This window comes from Phodopus roborovskii, unplaced genomic scaffold (genome assembly GCF_943737965.1).
Source record: "Phodopus roborovskii unplaced genomic scaffold, PHOROB, whole genome shotgun sequence".
NCBI lineage: Eukaryota > Metazoa > Chordata > Mammalia > Rodentia > Cricetidae > Phodopus > Phodopus roborovskii.
Genome location: NW_026126571.1, coordinates 9,368,484 through 9,391,854, shown reverse-complemented (window position 1 = coordinate 9,391,854; position 23,371 = coordinate 9,368,484). Strand labels below are relative to the sequence as shown.

The 23,371-nt window shown below is 46.5% G+C and overlaps 1 protein-coding gene across 1 annotated transcript in view; it reads right to left on the bottom strand.

The window, feature by feature from the left end:
* The window catches only part of Dnah6 (dynein axonemal heavy chain 6), a 152,846-nt gene that overhangs the window by 12,288 nt on the left and 117,187 nt on the right, over nucleotides 1–23,371 (bottom strand). Inside the window, exons 60-67 of the mRNA XM_051202998.1 lie at nucleotides 20,713–20,946; nucleotides 15,909–16,044; nucleotides 11,169–11,311; nucleotides 8,232–8,422; nucleotides 5,149–5,309; nucleotides 3,565–3,653; nucleotides 2,381–2,527; nucleotides 1,332–1,470 (exon numbers count right to left, since the gene is read on the bottom strand). Of these exons, the coding sequence (XP_051058955.1) occupies nucleotides 1,332–1,470; nucleotides 2,381–2,527; nucleotides 3,565–3,653; nucleotides 5,149–5,309; nucleotides 8,232–8,422; nucleotides 11,169–11,311; nucleotides 15,909–16,044; nucleotides 20,713–20,946 (1,240 nt within the window). The remainder of the gene's footprint in view (nucleotides 1–1,331; nucleotides 1,471–2,380; nucleotides 2,528–3,564; nucleotides 3,654–5,148; nucleotides 5,310–8,231; nucleotides 8,423–11,168; nucleotides 11,312–15,908; nucleotides 16,045–20,712; nucleotides 20,947–23,371) is intronic.

The window sequence follows — 23,371 nt, the reverse complement described above, 5'->3', positions numbered from 1 at the left end:
CAGGGTTTCTCTGTATTGTTTTGGCACTTGCTCTGTAGACCAGGCTGGCCTAGAACTCGCAGAGATCTGCCTGCCAAGTGCTGGGATTAAAGGCGTGCACCACCAATGCCCAGCTTCACAATTTGATTTTTGTCAAATAAGAGAAACTAAAGCTACTAGGTTCTACTGAAGGATTTCTTCCCTTTCCTTTCTTTTAGAATGTTCTTGAGTGTTGACACCCCCCCCCCCCCCCGCCGGCCCATTGGCTGTCAGATTCCGTGAGACATTGCTCTTGCTTGAGCTCACTAAGAAGACGGACCTCACATTTGGAGAAAGGTAGACGATCTGCACACACCTCACCTCATAAATCTTTGCTATCAAGCCAGGAAGGAGGTGGATCTGAAGTGAAATAAAGAGTTTGTCTGTCACAGATTAAATCAGGGGCGTTTAAATTCATGGTTGCCTGTCTCAGCATGCTTCAGTGTTGCTCCAAAAACATGAGCAGGAAGGGACCACATAATGCCTTGGGAAAATTCTAGATCCATTGGCACGATCTACTATTTATCACTGTAGTGTTCCAGAATGATTTCATGTATGATACAGCATTGTCAAGGTTGACTTGAGACTTTAACATACTGACTCATCTTAATATGTGAAGTCGTGCCTGGGGCTAAGGAGAAGGATGTCAGTAAAGTGCCTGCTGGACCAGCATGAGAAGCAGAGTCTGGATCCCCAGCTCCCAGTCAGTACCAGGGGTGGGGGCAGAGACAGGTGGGTCCCTGGAGCTCACTGGCCAGTCAACCTAGCCAAATAGTAAGCTCCAGTGAGAGACCCTGCCTCAAAAAGTAAGGTGGAAATCTTCCAGTGGTCACAGCCCCAAAGAGAAATGGCTCTCCCTTTGTCTAGGGGGCGTGGGAGAGGGAAGAAGGGAGACAGGTTTGATTAAGATGCACTGGGTAAGTATATGAATTTTCAAGGAAAAAAAAATTGTTTCATCAGCATACTGAATGTTTACCTCTATATTTTACATGTATACACATGTACATTCACACGCATGCACACACACAGGCATACACAAGACACACACACACACACACACACACACACACACACGATGTCTGGTATTATTGCTGCTGGGGGGAAATGTCTCCCCAATTTTCTATGTGCAAATACTCTCATGACATGCTTATCACTGTTGTAAGTTCGCAGAGGGGACATCCGTTGCCATTGCCAACTTTAAACACTGGGGGGGGGGGGAGGAAGGCACACACGTTCTTCTCAGGGGCCAGGCAGGTGTACAACAATAGCTCTGCTCCACAGCCAGATGCCGGGAGCCCTGTGCACACACTGACCTGTAATGTAAATTAGCGCATCCCAGGGGATCTTTCCTTCGTGACAGTAAAGGTTGAGGTTCAGTAAGGCACATTCTCTATCACTGTCATTAAATTCATAGCAGATATTCCAGCCAAGGGGGCCAAACTTCTTTCTCTCCTAGAATGGAAGAGGAAAACATTCAGAGATACAGCTGATGAGGTTGATTTTCAGTATTGAAAAATAAAAGTTTTCATCATTGGTGGGCATTCCCATGCTGCAATCAGTTAAAAACATCTGGTTCAGCTTCAGTCAGGGTTTTACCAAACACGCCAAGGGCATCTATCTTCATTCAATGTTCTCCATGCTTCTAAAAGAAAATCTCTTACAGGCAAAATGAAATATTTAAAAAATAAGGCGACCTTGAAGACTGGCAAAATATGTGTGGGTGAACAAAGAATAAAAGTATTCTTGGAGTTTTTATTGTAGGGACCACCAGTTTTGGGCCTGGATTCTGGAGGGGAGCAGATTTGGAGTATGAGGCAGAGTTGAGCCGTTGAACTGGATCTCATGCATTCACCTGGGCGATGGTACCCTCTAGGCGGATCAGGATAGAGGCAAGAGCTGGGCTGTGAGATGCTGAGACAAGGGAGGGATAGAGATTGATGGATGAGCGAAATCAACTTTGGTTCCAACACAGAATGGACCCGTAGAGTTTCAAAATGCCATTTTCAAGTTTTCACTTACGTCTTAGCTATTTACATATTTCTAACAGAGTTTATTGCTGTTAAAAAGCAGAATCCAAGTCTAGAGGGAGATGCGCAGTGATGTAAGAGCGATTGCTGCCCCTCCAGAGGACCCAAGTTGGGTTCCTGCATCCATGTCAGGTGGGTCCTGACTGTAACTGCAGAACCAGAGGGCCCAAGCACCCACACATATGTGGCATACCCTCACTCACCCTCTCCCCCCCAACACATTCACTCACACATATACACACACATTCACTCACACACATACACACACACACACACACATACACAGAAATAACTAGAAATAAGCAAATCTTTTGAAAAAGCAGAATGGAGTATACCTGAATAATTGCATGGAAGAAACAAATGCCAAATATTAGTTGTCTCCATTTCCTTCCAAGGATATTTTCTTCAAAAAATGAAGGTGTCATCTCAGTAAAGGCTCTCCTGATATTTGCACGCAAGCCCTTTGGAGGCTCATTGGTCACCTGGATTTAGAGAACACACACGGCATGGAGTGGGATTTTATAGGGCTGCATTACTTCTGGATAGCACGCATATACTGGAACCACCGGCACACGGATAACTGATGCCCACGGGGACACTTTTGGGATGGGGAGGCCTTCTTTGTGTCTTGCGTGCATTTATGTGTGTACGTGTGTATATGTGTGTTTATGTGCACACCCACGTGTGCTCAGGGGTTAGAGGAGGATGTCAGGGGTTCTAGTCTATCATTCTCTATCTTGTTTGAGACAGTCTCTCACTGGCCCTAGAGAGAGGCTAGAGACTGGCAAACCCCAGTAATTTTCTTAACTCTGCCCTCATAGCACTGGGGTTATAGGCATTTATGTTATGCCTGGCTTTTTGTATGAGTGCTGGGGATTTGAACTCAGGTTCTCATGTTTGCACAGCAAGTTCTGTTACTCACTGAGCCGTCTCCCACTACTTTTTTGTCTCGTGTAGCCACAGTCCATGGAGAACAGAGTCCAGTGGGGTTCTCAGAGCCACCATGGTTGAACCACCATCACAAGAACCCCAGACATTTCCACTTGGAGTCCTTCCCCCGTTAAACATAAGACAGAAAGCCCAGCAAATCTCCGTTGGATCTCTTGGTCATCTCAAAACACAGAACTATCCTGTATATGTTGTCCCACCATGGCATGAGGGAAGGATGGCAAGAGGCATCTCTTGTTTCCCATATGCAAAGTTTCCCTCATATTGGAAACTTACTGCCCTGAAACCTGAAGGTCTCCCTGTCTGTCCAATGGGGAGACAGCCCTTTAGCTCTAGGAGGGGCCCATTCTCATTACTGGGCGTGTAGCCCTGCCTTGCAGAGGGGAGAGTCGGAAGAGCTGAATGGCCAGGGCATGGAAAAATGAGAGCTGTCTTGGAAATCACTTCCCTGCTTGCCTTCAGAGTCCTCTAGGTGGACCTCTGCAAGCTCTGTGACCCCTGGGTCTCCGGGTGGATACACATGAGACCAGTTCTCCCACATTCTAGCTGCATACGTGCGTGCGTGCGTTACCTTGACAGAGTTCTGAAGGACTGTCACAGGAAATGTTGGACTAGGCATGGAGCTTAGAAAAAGCCGGAAGGTCTCCTTGATCGCCTGATCTGTTAGAAGAAAAACAAAACAATGGAAGGAAAACGTGCAGCTTGGAGGAGCCCTTTTCTGCGAGGCACAGTTATTCTAGGGAGCGAATACAATGCTCCGAGAGAATATCACAGACTGGATGAGGGTGAAAGCAGAGGTCCTGTCTTGGGACTTCCTGCCATGGGGGCTTGCAGCCTAGAAGCTGGCATGCTTCAATAAAGAAATCAGACACATCAATAAAGACATTCACCTTCGTTTAAGATATGTTTTGTTGGTTCTCTGAGAACTTTTGATCATTTCATCTTCTCCCTGAACTTCTCCCATACCCCTTTCACACAACTTGGAGTCTTTCCTTTTACATCTATCAAGTCCAATTTGTGCGCGCCTAAATGTTTTTAGATGTGTGGCCTTCCGGTGAAGCAGGCTCGCCTCACCGGGGCCAGCAGCTATCGATTGCTAATGTAGCTCCGGGGCTGCGGGGTGGGGGTGGGGGTGGAGGCACTTCACGCCCACCCCCTGTCAGTCTTCTAAGGCTGTTTGAAGAGCTGGCAAGGAGCCCACGGAGCCCTACTGCCAGGAAGTGCTTTTGTGATGCCGGACTCTGACCTGTACTTAAGACCCTGTCTTTTCTCACTGGGTGTGAGACCATTTCACCTGTCATAGTTTGTTTCTCATTTAAATGTGTAGGTATGGCGTTGGGGATGAGGGGCCTTTCAGGGAAGGTGTCTTAGTGACCAGGGCAGTTGGGTACCCTGTGAAGAGGCAGCTTGTTTCTTCAATAGGCAGCTGTGAATAAATGAGACAAGAGTCACATAGCTCTTACCGACTCTGAAAGCTTTCTGTAGTGGGTAAGGTCCCAGAGAAAGGGTCCTGGGCACCCAAGGACACCTGCTGCTTTTCCTGTGGCGTCCTGGCTCTGACTTTTTTCCTTTTTTTTTTGAGATGACACAGATCAGGCTTGCCTCGAGCTCACAGAGACCCAATTGCCCCTGACTCCAGAGTACTGGGATGTGAGCCACCACACCTCGTCCTGTACTTCTATTTCAATTCTGTTTTATTTTAGACAGCGTGCCCTGTAGCCCAGGCTGGTCTTGAACTTCCCTTGCTGCCAAAGAGGACTTTGCCCTCCCGGTCTTCTTGCCTTTACTTCTCCAGTGTAGGGATTCAAGGACTGCGCAGGCTCTGTGCTTTCCATTGCATAGGCTAAGATTTAATATTCCTCCTCCACCCAGGCTTGTTTTTCTTTTTGTTTTTAATCACACACCTTTACAGTGCCTTTCGAGTTCGAGTTCAGGTGGCTTCCCACAGAACACGACGTGGGACACACGATTTAGTGTGCCATCCCCTCACTTGGAGTTCAAAGGCCTGTTCAGTCCTGACTGTGGGCCTTAGCCAATTTCCCTATTGCTCTACTCTTTCCAATAAGAGGAAGGGAAGTGTGAGGTCACAATGGGGACTCATCGTTAGGCCGCGTGAGGGTGGCGCCATTACTCAGATGCAATGGGCACAACTTACTTGGGTCTGTGAAGGTTTTGATCAGCTCTTCCATCGCCAACATCCAGGAAACAGCCAGATGGCAGTTCTGCAGAAACACCCAGTTTCCGGATTTCATTGCATCTTTGATCATCTTCTCAGCAATGGGGCCTTGCCCCTGTCCCAGGGAAATGGACTGCACTCTGGGCGGAACAACAGCGGGAGATTTTCACGGTATTTTAAGCAATACAGATACTTTAATTAATTTATAAACTACATTTATTTATACTTCCTGCATGCGCGTGTGACACACGTGTGCATGGGTGCTTAGGTTTCATGGTGTGCGGACGGAAATCACAGGACGATTACAGGAGTGAGTTGGTTCTCGCCTTCTACCATGTGGGACCCAGGGACCGAACTTATGTCATTAAGCTTGGCTGCAGATGCCTTTGCTCAGTGGGTTTCAGACTCGCTGCGTGATTCAGCTTGGCCATGGGTGTGAAATTCTCTTCCACCACCTCCTGAATGTTAGGATTATGGGTATGCACAATGACACCTAGCGTGCCAAGCTTTTAAATGACCTCCTTTTCATGTTTCATTTGAGGAACATTTCCATACTTCAGATGATATTTCTTATATTACCCTCTATTTATTGCTTCAACTACCATGTTTCTATCTACCAGCTACCAGGATTGATTTACATGCACAAGTTCATTTCGTATGTGTGGCCCTGCTACTGACCCAGGACGACATATAAACGTGATTGGTTTTTCTTCATTGCTTTAGTATCACTTTCGTCATAAACGGTTTCCCAAATTAGGTGGGTGTATTTCTGATCTTTCTATTCTCTTTTGGCCATCTATTTATCTATTTGCTTTGACTGGACCACAATGTCTAAATGACTCTTTATAATAGGTTATAGTAAATCTTGACATGCATTAAAATATGTCGCCTTGTTTTGCTTCAGTGGTATTTATTCATCCCTTTTAGCCATTGTAAAGTGCGTAGTCCAGTGTCTTCCAGTGCATTTCCACTGCTGAATGGCCAGTGAGTGACTGCTCTTTTCAGAAATATTTTCACACCCCCATCCTGGGAAACCTCATACCCACGGTTAGAGTTCTTCAGAAAATCAGAACCAATAGGTCTCTCTCTCTCTCTCTCTCTCTCTCTCTCTCTCTCTCTCTCTCTCACACACACACACACACACACACACACACACACATCTTCCTTAAAAATGTATGCAAACACATTCTCAGCACAATTGTGTGTGTGTATGTTCATAGGAAAGCTATAAGGCGTATTGGCTCAAGTGATGGTGGAGACCAGGCCAACCCATAAGCCGAGCACGCAGAAAGCTGGTCATTTCCCTCAGTCTGAGCCCACAGGCTCTGTGACACGGTGTGAGTGCCAAGGACCGTGTCTTCAGCCACACCGTCTGCGCTTTTCTGTTTGCTCCCTGGGACTGTCTCATTTGCGCCTCTCAGGCTTCTGCTAAGTTTTCTTTCTGCTCTGAACAATGTCAGTTGACCCGTGTTCACACCCTCTGCATCTTTCCCCTTTCCCTTGCCCTCTCGCATGCGCATGCGTGTTGCATCCCGCATGGTCACACCCTCTGCGTCTTTTCCTTTCCCTTGCCCCCTCGCATGCGCATGCGTGTTGCATCCCTTCAGTGCTGCCTTCCCTTCGGTATTGTGTTTCCCATATCTACAATTTCTTTACGTAAATCCTGTTTATTGATATCCTTGTTTGGGTGAGACATCTTTTGTGTTTTCCTTCAGCCCCTTGTCTGTGCTTTTTAAAATTTAGCTGTTATGAGTAAAATGAAAACAGCCCAAGTTTTTGTTATTCAAATACTAAATATTCTTACTTATAATGTAGAAAATAAAAAAAGTTGATTTTTAGTTTTTGAGACAGGGTTGCTCTGTGTAACAGCCCTGGCTGTCCTGGAACTCGCTCTGTAGACCAGGTGGGCTTTGAACTTACAGATATCCGCCTGCATCTGCCTCCACAGTGCTGGGATTAAAGGTGTGTGTCACCACTGTCTGTCTAAAAAAGTTGAGCTTAAAACCATATAGAATAGGATCATGGTTCAAACTGACCCTGGGAAGGGGTTTGGAGAGGATAAAGGACAGTCAGCAGGTGCAGGGTGCAGGTGAGTAGGAAGATGATACTAACTGGTTGACAAGAGTTAACTTCCTATTTCAGAATTGCTGGTAGAGAGGATTTTGATGGACATGTCAGTCACACATATTTGATCCTAACACACGGCATGTACACATGTCTGATGACATGTAACTCATAGTTACTTTGTGTGTGTGTGTATAATGTATATATACTTATAACACAGTAACTCATAGTTATTATGGGTCAGCTAAAATGTATTTTAAAAGTTTCATTAAGTTCCATGTCTTAATTCTTCAAAGTAAGTTTTTAATTATTTCCCGTGAATGAACCATACTATCCCATTTTTCTTGTTCCTACGTTTTTGAAATGTAGACATTTTGAATATATAATGTGGCAACTATATGAGTGAGGTTGTCACCTGACTCTGATGTTTACTGTTACTACGTCTGTGGTTGCTATTTTTATTTAGTGACTTTCCTAGTGTTTGGGTTCTTTGCAATGTCGACACACCAATCCCTCTGGTTGGTTGGCTTAGGGGTCAGCTGGTGTGGTAGTGAAGCAGAGGTGTCACTCAATGTCTGGAGTGACCCCGAACTGCTCACATTTGCCTGTGGGCTCTGTATGTCTGCTTGCTCACCAGGAATGGAGAGAACTCAGTCTTCCTGGCTGTCAAACTGAGGCACGGTATTTTCTAGACCTCAGGTTCAGACCGCAGCAAAGGCCCTTCTTAGGTCTCAAGACATTGGCCTGGATCTTATCCCATCACCTGTCCTGGATCTCTGCCTCCCAGACTTAGACTGGGATTCTATATCATCTGCTCTTCAGAGCCTGCAAGGTGCCTACTGCGGAACTTGGACTGCTCAGACTCCATAATTATATGATCCAATTCCTTATATTTCTATAGACTTTAGTGTAAGGTTGATGTGAACAATATCATACATAATGCATATATGCACACACACACCGACATGTACAACTGTAACTTTGTGGTGTGACCTTACCGTTCTGCATACCCACTCTCCCGGGCAAACCTTTGAAAGGCGCCCATGGGATCAGAGCCTGTGCTCAAGATGAACACCAGAGGTGTGCTGCTGGACATGTCCTGATACAGGGTGGCCAGGTCTACTGGAGGCGTCTCGATAAACTGCTTGCCAAGATTCTCTATCACAAAGTCGGTAAGAGCAAAAACCACCTGAAAGTTGGAAAGAAAAAGAAGGTTGAAAGTAGTATGCTGGATGAGGACACCTTACATTCCTATCCAGGTTTTCTCTCTCTTAAGAAGGGGGGGGTCTGTGCATTGGTATCTAAAACACAACTTACTTTATTTTTAATTATGTGTATGTCTGCATGTGGGTATGTGCATGTGAGTGCAGGTACTGGTAGAGGCCAGAAGAGGGCGCTGAATCCCCTAGATCTGTGTATGCCATGTGTGTGCAAGTGACTAGATGTTTGCTGCCTGGGCTGCGTGCTGGGTGCTGGGTGCAGGACCTCTGAGTGAGTGCGTGCGTGCGTGCGTGCGTGCGTGCGTGCGTGTGTGTGTGTGTGTGTGTGTGTGTGTATGAAGGTCAGAAGACAACTTTTGAAGATCAGTTCTCTCTTTCCACCTTGGTGTCCGGGCACTGAACTCACATCACTGGGTTTGCACAGCAAGTGCTTTTACCCACCGAGCGTTCCTATGGCTCATTAAGGCCATAGAGGCCAGGAGAGGGGATACAATCCCCTGGAGCTGGGACTACAGGCAGGCAGTATATTCTCTGAACTGCTGAGCCAGCTTCCTTATATCACGGAGAGCCCAGCTATGTATCAGCAAAGGCCAGGAGTTACAGCTACAGACTTAAGACAAGACTGGATCTCGCCTCACGGATTTTTCTGCTCGCTCTTTCATTTCCCAGGGTTATTTCAGGGCAAGTCTCACAGGTCACACCATTTTACCTTTAAGGAATTCGGTATGCTTCTGTAGGACAGTCTTTTAACAGCATCACACAGCTGCTAATTACAATCCATTAATTTCAAGCATACAGCCAGTGTTCACCTTTATCTGACTGAATAGTAAATGTGCATGTATGCATGCTTAAGTAGCAATATGTTTAATGTAGAGCCAGAATAAAGCTTGTACATAAAGAATAGTTAGTTCATTTCTCTCACACGTCTATCCCTATTAACAACTTCTTTCGGAAAGCTAGAGATGAAAGCCAGGGATGAAAAGCATTTGCTGCTCTTGCAGAGGACCTGGGCTCACTTCTTAGCACCTATATGTTTCCAAAGGATCCAATGGCCTCTTGTGACCTTGGTAGGTACCAGGCACGCAAGTATGTATAGGCAAACCACTAATACACGTAAAAGAAATCTTTTTTTTTTTTTTTAAAACAAAGCTTCTTTTCCCCTTGAGAAACAAACATGCAGTCGCGTAAAACAGACGACACAGCTTGCCCCATTCCTCACGGTGGGGGGTCTTCTAACCACAGTGGCCTCTTCCCCAAAGCTCCTCTTGCTCTCTGGCCGCCCCTCACTTTGCCACCGTCCCATTTTTCTTTGAAGGCTTTCCATATGTTTCAGAGCCGTCATTACCAACGTGTTGCTGGGTCCCAGCCACTCTGCCATCACGCGAGGTGACACGAGCCAAGCTCAGGGTCAGCATGCATAATCAGTATCCAAACGCCAAGTCCCTTGTCCATCTCCATCTCACCTCAGATAGCTGTGGAGATGGCCAACCTGAGCTAACGACCATAGTTCACTGTCACCTGTTCACAATGAAGCCTCCTTCTTTACTATACTTCCTTTTCCTAGAAACCTCTTAGCCATGCTTTCCATGGCGCTGTGGCTGTTATACTTTCACTACAGACGTCTGCACCCCATGCCAACCCCATTTTCCTACAGAGATAGGGCAATACCGCATCAGTAGAAATGCTCTAGCCATTTCCAGCTAATTCCGGTTAGTTCTCCCCACAGTGTCCATCTCCTACCTCCGCCTCTCCTACAAGGAACAGCTTTGTGTTTCTATTTTGCGCCTCCTGAAACTCACTGTGAGGGTTCTTAGCGGGTGATTTTAATCCTTTATTGCCAGCAGAAGTGGGATCACATCTGCACATATGAAAAGGACCCGTCAGCATCCACTGTCACTTTGTCATGATGAAACTACAAGCCTTACTCTTTCCCACGATGCATCCCTTCCTGCTTTTGTGACTACTCAGAGCCTTCCTCAGAGGCGGGGCTCATCTGAGTATCATCCTCTGCCCCGTGAGTGAGCTTCTGTTCTACTAAGTGTTACTCTCCCAGTCACAATATCCTTGGTGGCTTTACTTTCCAAGTGAACACCGATGAGTCCCTCATCTGAAGTCTAACACACATCTCTCTCGGGGTTCCCAGACAGCCATCCCACTCTGACAGCGGGCAGGCTTTGGCGGCTCACGGCCATCCTTCTCTACCGCACGCTTAACCTTCCCCTTTGGCTTAGTTTTTGGAACAAATAGCCCCACTGGCACCCAGGCAGAACCTGGGAGCCACCACACAGGTTCCCTCATCACATCCCTGTCTCTCGAAAATCTGCTGCTTCTGTCTTAACTCGGGTATCTGCGATCTCTCACACAGACTACCTCCATAGTTGTTAAACAGGGCTGGAGACTATGGTTTTGTGCCCATCAAATGCCTCCTCCCTGTTATTGCTAAGATCAATTCCCTGCCAAAACCTTCCAACAGACCCCAGTCCTATGTGAGAGAAGGCAGAGCTTCCCTAATAGTGCACAGCTGACCAGGTTCCCAGCCAGCTTTTCTCTCATCCTGCATGGAAAACATAACTCTCCTAAAACAGTCATTTTCCGTTCTAAAGCCTCTTCCTAGACGAGGCTGTTGTTAGCCGCAGTAAATGCAGGACTGCCAACCAGCTGATCCGCGGTGGAAACGCTACGGAGCTGTCCTTCGGTGTAGGAGTGGCAACTCACCTTCTCTTCTTTACAGCACTTTATGAGAATTAACTTGTGGAAAGAGCTGAAGTCTGTGCCCCAACTGCGGTCCTTCCCCTCTTCCTGTTTGGATTTAGGGTATCCTTCCCATTGCTGCGGGTTAATATAGGTCTCAAAAGATCCTGGAAAGACAATTTTAAAGGGTTTTTTTTTTTTTAAATACAAGCAGCTTTGGCTCTGAAATTAAATAAATACATGTTGCTAGTTAAAAAGAAGATACCTATGTTTGCTGCCAGTGTTCAAAAAACAAAACAAAACAAAATAAAACAGCAACTGTGAAAACATTAACCTCTCCCCTACTCAAACTAGTTAGAAAACAACAAGTTTGAAACGAGATCACAAAGCAGAATTCAACAGCAAAACACCAAAAACCATAATATCGAGAGGTTAAAAATAAAGGAATATATATACATACATATATATTAATTATGTTAAAGGTGAAATTGGAAATGATTACAGTAACATAAAGTAATCATAATCGAGGCAATAGGTCAAGTTCTATTAATCAAAATGTAAATTATACAACAAAAACATAACAAAGTAAAGACATAAATTAGATAAGAACATGAAATATGTCAAGCAGTGCCTGTTGGAGGTAGTAGGAAAAGCAGGGAAAAATACAATAGTTTTAAGAGATGGCATGCAGGGGGCTGGGGAAATGCTCAGAGGTTAAAAGCACTGGCTGTTCTTTCAGGGACCCAAGTTCAATCCCTAGCTTTTGTAGGGTGGCTCACAACTTCCCATAACTCCAGTTCCAGGGGATCCGATGCTTTCTTCTGAACTCTGTGGGCACACACATACACATGGTTCACGGTTCACAGTCACACAGGCAAGTAGAACACCGATAAACATAAAAATAAATACACCTAAAAAGAAAATTAGGGGGGGTGGGGTGGGATGGGAGGGTGGTCAGGGGGCATGGGAGGGAGGGAGGCAGGGAGAGATGAAGAGAGGGAGAGAAGGAGGGAGAGGGAACTGGGATTGATATGTAAAATAAGAAAAAAATAATTAAAAAGTTAAAAAAAAAAGAAAATTAGAAAAATAGCACACAGCTGTTAGCCTTCCACAGAAGAAATATTGACTCTGGTACATGGAATTTGATTGAGATATGTAATAGATGAATACACCTCCACTCTTCCTTCTATTTTTAAATTTTTATTTATGTGTATGTGTGTGTCTATATGTGAATTTATGCCTGATGCCTGTGTGTGCAGGTTTCCAAAGAGGTCATAAAGGGCTTCTCGCCCCCGGAGCTGGGGTTACAGGTGGCTCTGAGCTGCCTGATGTGGGTGCTGGGAAATGAACCCAGGTGTTCTGGAAGGCCAGGGAGCTCTCAAGCACTGAGCCATCTCTCCAGCCCTGCATATTCTAAGTAATCACTCTCAACTAATAGAATTTGTGGTACTTGAAAGTCATAAAAGGTGTACATGTTGATACGGTTATGAAGACGGGATTGAGTGGCAGTGATAAATGTCACCAGTGAAGACCTGAATCTCAGCTTTAGAGCATGAATCTTAGACACTTGTACAGTCTTGTAAAGTTTTAGTTCTGTGGAGTCTTCACCATCTTATCATTTTATCCTGAAGTAATGGGCTGCTCCCAGAACTGCCACCCTCTCAACCCAACTCCTATCTTCTTCCTGTGTCCACACTTGCCTCATCGAGTCTACCCCTAACTGTCCATGTTCCGGCTTCTCTGTTGAGTGGATTTCATGTAGGGTTCTGCCATAGCCTCTAGCTAGCTCACTAACTGATGTACTATACACAAGTGCAATTTATGTTTTATGCCCTCACTGAGTAGCATTTTTTGATAGTCTTTATTTGGAAGTCAAATGAGAATATTAGGATCCTAGAAATTCTGGTCCACGTAGACTCCACACTAGGACACTTTCTGGATGTGCTTAGCTAAAGAAACAGTGATGTTAGACGTATGAGTAATTACTGAGAAAAAGAGAAATAACTTCACGCCAGTAGGGGAGAAACTAAGATGATCTGTGGACAATCCATCTGAAGCCAAGAAGGGAAGAAGGAAATATCTGAAAGCCGAGACAGTAAAAGCAAACCCACATTGGCCAGCTCCTCAGGCTCACTAAAGCTGACCTTCTGGACCACCCAGGCTCACTAAAGCTGACCTTCTGGACCACTCAGGCTCACTAAAGCTGACCTTCTGGACCACTCAGGCTCACTAAAGCTGACCTTCTGGACCACTCAGGCTCACTAAAGCTGACCTTCTGGACCACTCAGGCTCACTAAAGCTGACCTTCTGGACCACTCAGGCTCACTAAAGCTGACCTTCTGGACCGGGTTCCTTCCTGTGGAGAGTTCCGAGCATTTTAAGGAGCTCAGATGCATTCTGGTTCTCTTCTCACCTGCAACACCACCCCAGTGGGACGGAGAAATTATCTCCAGACATTACCAAATATCCTCGGGGGGCGGGGAATTCTCCAGACATTACCAAATATCCTGGGGGGGGCGGGGAATTCTCCAGACATTACCAAATATCCTGGGGGGGGATTCTCCAGACATTACCAAATATCCTGGGGGGGATTCTCCAGACATTACCAAATATCCTGGGGGGGCGGGGAATTCTCCAGACATTACCAAATATCCTGGGGGGGCGGGAATTCTCCAGACATTACCAAATATTCTGGGGGGCGGGGAATTCTCCAGACATTACCAAATATCCTGGGGGGGGCGGGAATTCTCCAGACATTACCAAATATCCTCGGGGGCGGGGGGAATTCTCCAGACATTACCAAATATCCTCGGGGGGGGCGGGAATTCTCCAGACATTACCAAATATCCTGGGGGGGGCGGGGAATTCTCCAGACATTACCAAATATCCTGGGGGGGCGGGGAATTCTCCAGACATTACCAAATATCCTGGGGGGGGCGGGGAATTCTCCAGACATTACCAAATATCCTGGGGGGGGGCGGGGAATTCTCCAGACATTACCAAATAACCTGGGGGGGGGGCGGGGAATTCTCCAGACATTACCAAATATCCTCGGGGGGGAATTCTCCAGATATTACCAAATATCCTCGGGGGGGGATTCTCCAGACATTACCAAATATCCTCGGGGGGCGGGGAATTCTCCAGACATTACCAAATATCCTCGGGGGGGGGGATTCTCCAGACATTACCAAATATCCTCGGGGGGGGATTCTCCAGACATTACCAAATATCCTCGGGGGGGGGATTCTCCAGACATTACCAAATATCCTCGGGGGGGGGGCGGGGAATTCTCCAGACATTACCAAATATCCTCGGGGGGCGGGGAATTCTCCAGACATTACCAAATAACCTGGGGGGGCGGGGATTCTCCAGACATTACCAAATATCCTGGGGGGCGGGGAATTCTCCAGACATTACCAAATATCCTGGGGGGGCGGGGAATTCTCCAGACATTACCAAATATCCTGGGGGGGGCGGGGAATTCTCCAGACATTACCAAATATCCTGGGGGGGGGCGGGGAATTCTCCAGACATTACCAAATATCCTTGGGGGGGGGATTCTCCAGACATTACCAAATATCCTTGGGGGGGGATCTTCATCAGTTTGGAAAACAGAAATAGGTCAATATCTGAAATAAATACAACGGACTAAAACCTGACTGTTAATAGGGACTCTTGCGTGCCTCACAACAACAACACCCCACCAAAGATACACCTGAAACCAAAACAATGACACCCCATTACTTATATATCTTGCCTTCAATAAATGAGATGCGCAGAACATTTTCCAGAGACAGCACATGCATCAGGCTGCCAGAATGTCTAAGGAACCATAAAGAATCAACCTCATGCAAAGCACAAGGGTAATTTTCATTATATAACTCAACTTGATCCATAAGATAAGCCCCCCCCCCCGCCCCAAATATTAATTGCTTCTGAACTACAAGAGCTTTTAGTTTTAAAATGGAAAGAACACAAATGAAGTCAAACGGGGAAGAGAAAACCTTACAGTTGGGAGCTGTTGTTGCCTGTGGCCACGGGGAAAAGGCACCGTGGAGAGGTGGGAGGGATTCTGGGATGTTGGCACGGTCCCATTTCTCAGTGCAGTGGTGCTTTATAAGTGTGTGCGTGTGTGGCGTCAAGTTGTACTTCTGACTGCTCAGTGTGCACGTCATCCCTTAAAAAAGTTTAAAGATCGATGAAATGCGGTTACAGCTGCCTTAAAAGTGGTAGAGCAGGGCCTGGGAAGATGGGCAAGGGGCCTAATGGGAAGCATGAAGACCCGAGTTCAGATCCCCAGCACCCATGTAAAAGTCAGGTGTTATTGTTCTTGCCTGTAAGTTTAGTAATGGACAGTGGAGGCAGGTGGGTCTCTGGCCAGCCAGCCTGGTGGAGATGGCTAACTTCCGGCTCAGTGAGAGACCCTGTCTCAAAAAATAAAAGGTGGAGGGAGAAGTGATAGTAGAGAGACATCTGATGCCAGTTCCTGTCTCTCATCTCTCTCTCTCTCTCTCTCTCTCTCTCTCTCTCTCTCTCTCTCGCTCACTCACAAACACACAGCATGCAAAATGGCCTTGAAATATTCAAAATTCATGGACCGACCATTCAATTCAAGACATTGTAAAAGTGATTAACTTATAATTTTTTTTTTTTTTTGACAAAAAGTATAGACATTGGAGAAAGGGTGAATGCACGAATTAAAGTCAGGGTTCAGGAGCCTGTTCACCCTCTCCCCCTCAACAACAGTACTTTTTGTCATCTTACCTAAGCGCACAGCTATGGGATGTAGCAGTATATATTTCGTAAGTCCTTCAAAAACTGGAAAGAACTCTTCTAAGTCACAGCATGAGAACCACATTTGAAGAGGCAGCCAGGGAGCCTCCGGCTTAGGAGGCCGCTCCTACAGGGAGACAGAGCAGGAGCAGGAGATTACAGGGGGAACCCTAATGGCACGCACTTCTACTTTGTCTAGGGAAAAATACCATGCTGTAACAGCATGTTAGAAACAGCCATTCTCGGGTCCGGGAGAGGCCCCTGGGTAGCGGGGACCTTCTGTGCAAGAACGAGGGCTTGCGTTTCCTCAGCATCAGGGGGAACATTTGGGGGTGACTGTCTACATCTTTCAGAGTCAGGAGGAGAGTTGGAACTTGCTAACCAAAAACCAGTGAGCTCTAGGCCAGTGGAGCCTGTCTCAAGGGAAAGAGAGTACCGGAGGAGGGTACCCAGCATCCTGTGCTGGCCTCCACCCCCATGTGTGCACCCCCACATAGCCCCCCCACAAACATTTCCTTAAGACAAACAGTAAGGTAGGATGAAATAGGAGTGGTAAAAATAAATGTGTTACACCCCTAATCCCACTGGAGACAGACAGGTGCTACGGAAATTCCTCTTGCGTACCGTGAAGATCTGTCCCTGCCATTGGGTTAATAATCAAGCCGACTCGCCAGTAGCTGAACAGGACACGGTTAGGTGGGAAAGCCAAACCAAGAATGTGGGATAAGGAAGGGCGGAGTCGGAGGAGTCACTGGCAGATGCAGAGGGAGCGGGAGGTGAATGTGTCATGTTAATAATGGGACTGACCCATGGGTTAACTTAAAATGTAAGAACTAGCAAGTAATAAGCCTGAGCTAGTGGCCGAGCATTTACAGTTAATGTAAGCCGTAGAGTGGCTATTTGGGAGTGGCTGCTAGGACGGGAAAATAGCCTACAGACAGGAGGGCCATGAGTTCAAACCCAGCCTAAGCTCTATTGTCTTAAAAAGCAAGGAAGCAAGCAAGAAGGCAAAAGGCACAGCGCTGTGTCAACTGCAGCTCTCAGGGGACTGCTCTGCACGTCAGGACAGGTACTGAGCCTTTCCGGTGGACGCCGCAGAGAGCAGAGTTGACCTGGTGAGGGAGTGAAGGTAAATCTGTTATGCTCACATTCTGGCTCTCCCGCCTCATCCTACACCCATCTTCTTTTCCTTGTACAACTATACTCTAAAGCAGAGACCAAGATGGACCCGGTCAGGAAGGCGAGGAAAGCTCAACAGTGGAGTAACACCAGCACCAAGACAGTAAAAAGGCAATTGCAGGGATGGAGAGGCGTCTCAGAGGTTAAGAACGCTTGCTTCTTTTGCACAGAACCTGAGTTCAGATTCCAGCAGCCATGCTAGACAGCTTAGACCCTCCTGTGAATTTGGTGCCAGGGGATCTGACACCCTCTCCTGGACTTGGCCAGCCTGTGTGTGGCCACGCCCCCCCAAAGTGCGTACAATTCAAAAGACAAGCCTTTAAGAACACACACTCACACACACACACTGTAGCTGTGGTGAGCATAAATAGGAGCTACTTCAAATGTTACTAGAAATCTCCATTGTGCCACCAGGCAACATTCCATGAAGTATTTACATAAGGCTAAAGAGTTTTTCAAAAGAAAAGTAACTATGATTGCAGACTAAGACTAGTTCTATGAAATTTCCCTAAATAGATGCCTGAGGTTTTGGACTATGTTTTCTCCCTCCCTCCCTCCCTCCCTCCCTCCCTCCCTCCCTCCCTCCCTCCCTCCCTCTCTCCCTCTTTTCCTTCCTACCTTTCTTTCTATTTAAATTTGAAAAAAAGCTTGTTTTATATATCAATCCCAGTTCCCTCTCCCTCCCCTCCTCCCCTGACCTCCCCAACCCCTATCCCATCCCCCTTTCTGCTCCCCAGGGAGGGTAAGGCCTTCCATGGAGGATCATCAAAGTCTGTCATATCATTTGGAGCAGGGCCTAGGCCTCCCCCATGTGTCTAGGCTGAGAGAGTATCCCTCTATGTGGAGTGGGCTCCCTAAGTCCATTCGTATACTAGGGATAAATACTGATCCGCTACCAGAGGCCCCACAGACTGCCCAGTCCTCCTAACTAACACCACATTCAGGGTGTCTGGGTTGGTCCTATGCTGGTTTCCCAGCTATCAGACTGGGGTCCATGAGCTCCCCCTAGTTCAGGTCAGCTGATTCTATGGGTTTCTCCAGCCTGGTCTTGACCCATTTGCTCATCACTCCTCCCTCTCTGCAACTGGATTCCAGGAGTTTGGCTCAGTGTTTAGCTGTGGGTGTCTGCTTCTGCTTCCATCAGCTACTGGATGAAGCCTCTAGGATGGCATGTAAGGAAGTCATCAATCTCATTATCAGAGAAAGGCATTTACGGTAGCCTCTCCACTATTGCTTAGATTGTTAGTTGGGGCCATCCTTGCAGATCGCTGGACATTTCCCTAGTGCCAGATTTCTCCTTAAAACTATACTGGCTCTCTCTACTATGGTCTCTCTTTTCTTGCTCTTCTCTATTCTTCCTCTGAGTCAGTTTTCCTGCTCCCTCATGTCCTCCTCTCCCCTCCTCTCCTCCCCTTCTCTTTCTCCCAACTCTCCCCCCCCACTCCCAATTTGCTCAGGAGATCTTGTCCCTCCCCCCTTCTCCAGGGGACCATGTATGTCTCTCTTAAGGTCCTCCTTGTTTCCCAGCTTTTCTGGACTATGTTTTCAAACAGTTTGTTGCGTACAAATTACACACCAACCAGTCCAACCATTTAAAGGATATAACCCAGCGATTCTCAATGTTCCTAATGCTGTGACCCTTTAATACAGTTCCTTTTGTTGTGGTGACCCTGATCATAAAATTATTTCATTGCTACTTCATAACTAATTTTGCTGCTGCTATAAGTCATAATATCTTATATGCAGGGCATCTGATAAGAAATCCCCAAAGGGGTCTCAAAACACAGGATGAAAACTGCTGCTATAACCCAATGACTTTTGAATATTAACAGATAAGTGTAACTGCTCCACAGTCAGTTTTAGAAGACTTAATCCTCTAAACATACTCTAGGAGACATCTCAGGTTCAACTCCAGATCTCTGCAATAGGGTGGATAATGAATTACATGTTATATTAAGTTTCTGGTTTGCCAGGGCACATGAAATTATTTTATACTATACTGTAGTCTATCACATATGCAACAGGTAGCATTATGCCTAAAGATGCATATGCCTTAATTTAAAACACCATTGCTAAAAGTTGCTAATGATCATCTGAGTTTGCTGAGTTGTGATGTCTTCACTGGTGGAGGGCCCTGGTGTTGGTGGCTGCTGACTGTTCAGGGTGGTGGCCATGGCAGTTTCTTTAATTCAGTGCAAACCTTGCTTCTTTCTTTCACAACAGATTTCTCTGCAGCTTGAGATGCTGCTTGCAGCGTCTCACCCACAGTAGAACATCTTTCAAAGTTGGAGACAGTTTTCTCAAATCCTTCTCATTCAAGTAAGTTTGTGTGATTCTGTTCTATTTAAAAAGATTTATTTTTACTATGTGTGTGTGTGTGTGTGTGTGTGTGACGTGTGCACAGGTGCCTTCAGAGGTTCTGTAAGAGTAGAAAATGCTCTTATCCATTGAGCCCCCTCTCCAGTCCCTTGTGTAATATTTTAAAGCCCTTGTTATTTGCACAAGGTGTCAAAGTGTCTTCACCGGAAGGAGTCTCCATCTCCAGATCTCACACCCTTTGGTCTATAAGAAGCAATTTGGATTTCATCATGAGATTGTAGCAAATCAGTCATTCTCTCCAACTCCCCAGACACTTCTAATTCCTATTTTCTGGATTTCTAAAAATTACATCTATACTTCCTTCCTGTATAGACGTCTGGATCCTCTCAATGCCATCCATGAGAGTTGAAGTCAACTTACTTTCATTTCTGTTAACCCCTCTTTAAATCTCGGACACTCATAACAGTGTCCAGATGTTGAGCTCTTTCCAAAAGGTTTTCAATTTACTATGCCCAATCTTTAGAAGGATCGCATTCTATGGCAGACATCCTTACGAGATATGCTTTTTATGTAGTGAGACTTGAAAACCAGCTACCCAATGGATAGCTGGGTCTCTAGCTGATGGCACCCCGGTTAAGGCAGTGGAAGCTCTAGGGGGTGGGGTATTGCTGGAGGAAGTGGGTAATTGGGGGTGGGTCTTGAGCTTTTAATTGCCTGGCACCACTGTTTGTTTGTTTAGACCAAGACCATGCCCAAATTTGAATTCTCCACTTCCCTTCCTTTGCTTTTTTCCCCTTCCATTTCTACAGTTCATGGTTAGTGGCCTGTCAGTAGCTTATCAGTTAATGTGTCTGATCTCTGACCTTGTTGTTTGTCCCTAACAAGGAAGGACTTTGCTCTGTATTTATTGAACAGAAAACATGGTTCGGGAGGAAATGAGGAACACTCCACCCCCCCCCCCGAAATCTTTAACAGAGTTTTACGAGGGAAGAATTTACTTAACTGACCCAGGATAGCACTCCAAATCAAACAGACATTAACACCTGTTCCTACGAGCTGCTTTCAACCTTTCTGTAGGTCCCACTTCTTCCGGACTCAGGAGGAAGTGTGACCATGTGCTTTCTGCTCTGCTGCCATGCCAATCCCTGCACGGCAGACTGTGCCCACTGCTGGGTTCAAGGGCACACTGCCTTCCTCAAGATGTCTCTTGTCAACTGTTTTGTCATTATCTGGTCACAACAATCAGAAAAGTGACTCATGAGCTGAAAGTTGGGAGACCCTTCACCCTCTGCGGTACCTTCTCCATTCCTGCAGAACCTCGGAGGAAGAAATTCCACTCTGCCTCAGTCAGCTGCGCTTGCTGGCGCATGATCTCGACGCAGAGCATGAAGCTGTAGATGAGTTTGTGCTGCTCAAAGAGCCCCCGGGAAACGTTGGTGTATGCAGTGAGGAGGGTCTGCTGCAGGAGGATGGCCAGGCGGTACTGCAGATCATCCACCTTCTCGGAAGTTTCGATTGTTGTGTTGAACAGCTGAGAAAGAGAGAAGACTTTTGACTAATCCTCTGTGAAGCAACTCTTGACCCATTTTGACATCCCGTGAGCAAAGTAGTAGTCGAACGCTGTGGGGAAAATCTAGAATGGATCTCAACTTGGTGTGTTTGTGTTCTGCACCAGGAAGAACACTAGAGGAAAATCTGGCTCGTTTTCGTGTCATATTTGTCCAGGGGTTTCCATTTTCACGGGAATTGATGGACTGCTATGGATGAAAGGAAACAGTCTCTTCACTCAAAGAGATTCATGTGGTGCTACACACTGTACAGCCTGGAGGACAGAGGGATGGGACAGCTTTAGCACCGCCTTCAGGGAGGCCAGACTACAGCTGCAGAGGGACACCCTCCACCCTAGGCAAGGTGGAGTGAGTGGCACACTGGCCTATCAGGTGAAAGAAATAACTGCTGGAATTGTTGGTTACTTCTCCCATCTGGAGTCAGGGCTCTATCCTCTTCCCTCAAGTCTGGACTACCGTGAACAATTTGCTAGGCCTTAGCCTGAGTTGCCATACATACCTCTTCGGGTTGGACCAGGAACCTTGCCTGGGTTCTTAGTACCTTTGCTTCAGGGAGATGCCCTCTTGGGACCCACCCCATTTTTCTTGTGGCAAGATGAGCAAGGCCTTGGAGTGACCACTGACCATGGATGCGTATGGTTGGATGCTGTGAGGCTGGATGATCGAGTGCACACGAGGGTTAGTCCAACTACTAATCTAAACAAATGTAAGAGACTCCCCATATTTTAGCATATGTTCCCGACGAATACCATAAACCCGGAAAGCTGGCCAATGTTAATTAAATTTGAAGAAAATCAAAAGATGGGGAATTGTAAACAAGATGTACTGGGTTTTTTCCCCCTAAAGAGTTAAATAAAACAAAACCATAAAAAAATTGTAAAGAAACTGCTTGGAAGAGATTTAAACTCCCTCAGGGCCAACAGCACTTCCTGAAATCCAAATGTGCTGAAGATTGCACTTTGTGCTCCAAATTGCATTCTGCTTCTCAACAGCGGCATTTAAAATTATCCAGCCAAGGGAGAATGTGGCCACTTGGAGTGAGGCAAGGACCCTTTGAGTTAGGGATTTAAACCCTGCGGGGCTCCTGCCAGGTGCACTTGCCCCCTTGAGAGGGCACAGCTAGGCACTGTTCTGAAGAAGCAAACCTTTTGCCTTGCTGAAACACTTCCGGCACTTTCGGCTCGTGTGGTTATTTTCTTGAGATACCAGACCCACTTCTTCGAGTGGCTAATAATAACCCAGCCACGTGAGGGAGTCGTTGCCTGTGCACAGCCTGGTCAGCTTGGCTGGTGTGCCCCAGGGGGTCAGCCACACAGAAGGAGGAACCCTTTGCTGCATCGCCATGGGCATGGATGCGGACGACTAGAAAAGCGGAGTAAGCTAAACTGCCCCACATAGAAAGGGACAACATGTGCTGTGAGCTTAGGGGATGGGGAGACACGGAAGAGGGAGATTGGAGAACACTGAGTAGAAGGTAGTAGGATGACCAAGTCTATCTAAGATACGACCCGAAGCCTGTAAAAAACACCATTGCAGTCTTCTATTGGGTTCCTGCTTCAATGAGTAGCTGTTGATTGCTTTTACTATAAAACTATGGGTGACTGTGAGGATATGGATAGGCTCCTCTACTGTCACCTTTATAATATCTATATGAATCCCATGACACGCTATAGATATCGTAAACACACATAATAATTTTTATTTGCTGACTTTTTCCTTCCAAGCTTTTGTATGTGCATAAAAATAGGCACCGCATACTGTTTTTATAATTTTTAGCTAAAATCCCTACTCTTCCCCACCCTCTAACTATTTAGTTTTTAGATAAAAGACACAACATAGACCTGACGGGAGGAGCAGGGAGGTGGAAGGTTGGGCTAGTGAAGTACTTGTGGGGTGAGCTCTCTGCTTCCCTGAAGTCATCAACGAGCCCAACAGAGCTTGTGGAAGCTCCGTGACTCGGAAGGCACTCTGCTCGTGGTAAATTCTGAGCGTGGCTATAAAGACAGCGAGGCAAGCATTCAGACTTCCTCAGGAGAGATCAGGTGAGAGTCAGGTGTGACGGTGAGGCAAGAAATACTGAAATAAAACAGGGATGTCTCACAGTCGGGTGATGGTGAAATGGAGAAGGGGCAAAGGAAAGAGAATCCTCTGAACCACAGGTACCAGGAAGTCGGTGCAGCCCGGGGAGGAAGCACTCCGGGGAGGGGTGGGGGAGACGCAGGAGCCAGCTTCAGGAAGGATGCTGTCACACTACCAAGCCTACTGCGGAGTAGAAACTCAGCACAAGGTAGAAAGAGACGAGTTTTCATTTTTGCTTGTGTGGTGTGCCTGTGTATGTGTGTATGTGAGATGTTTATGCGTGAGTGTATTTATGCATGCTTTGTGTGT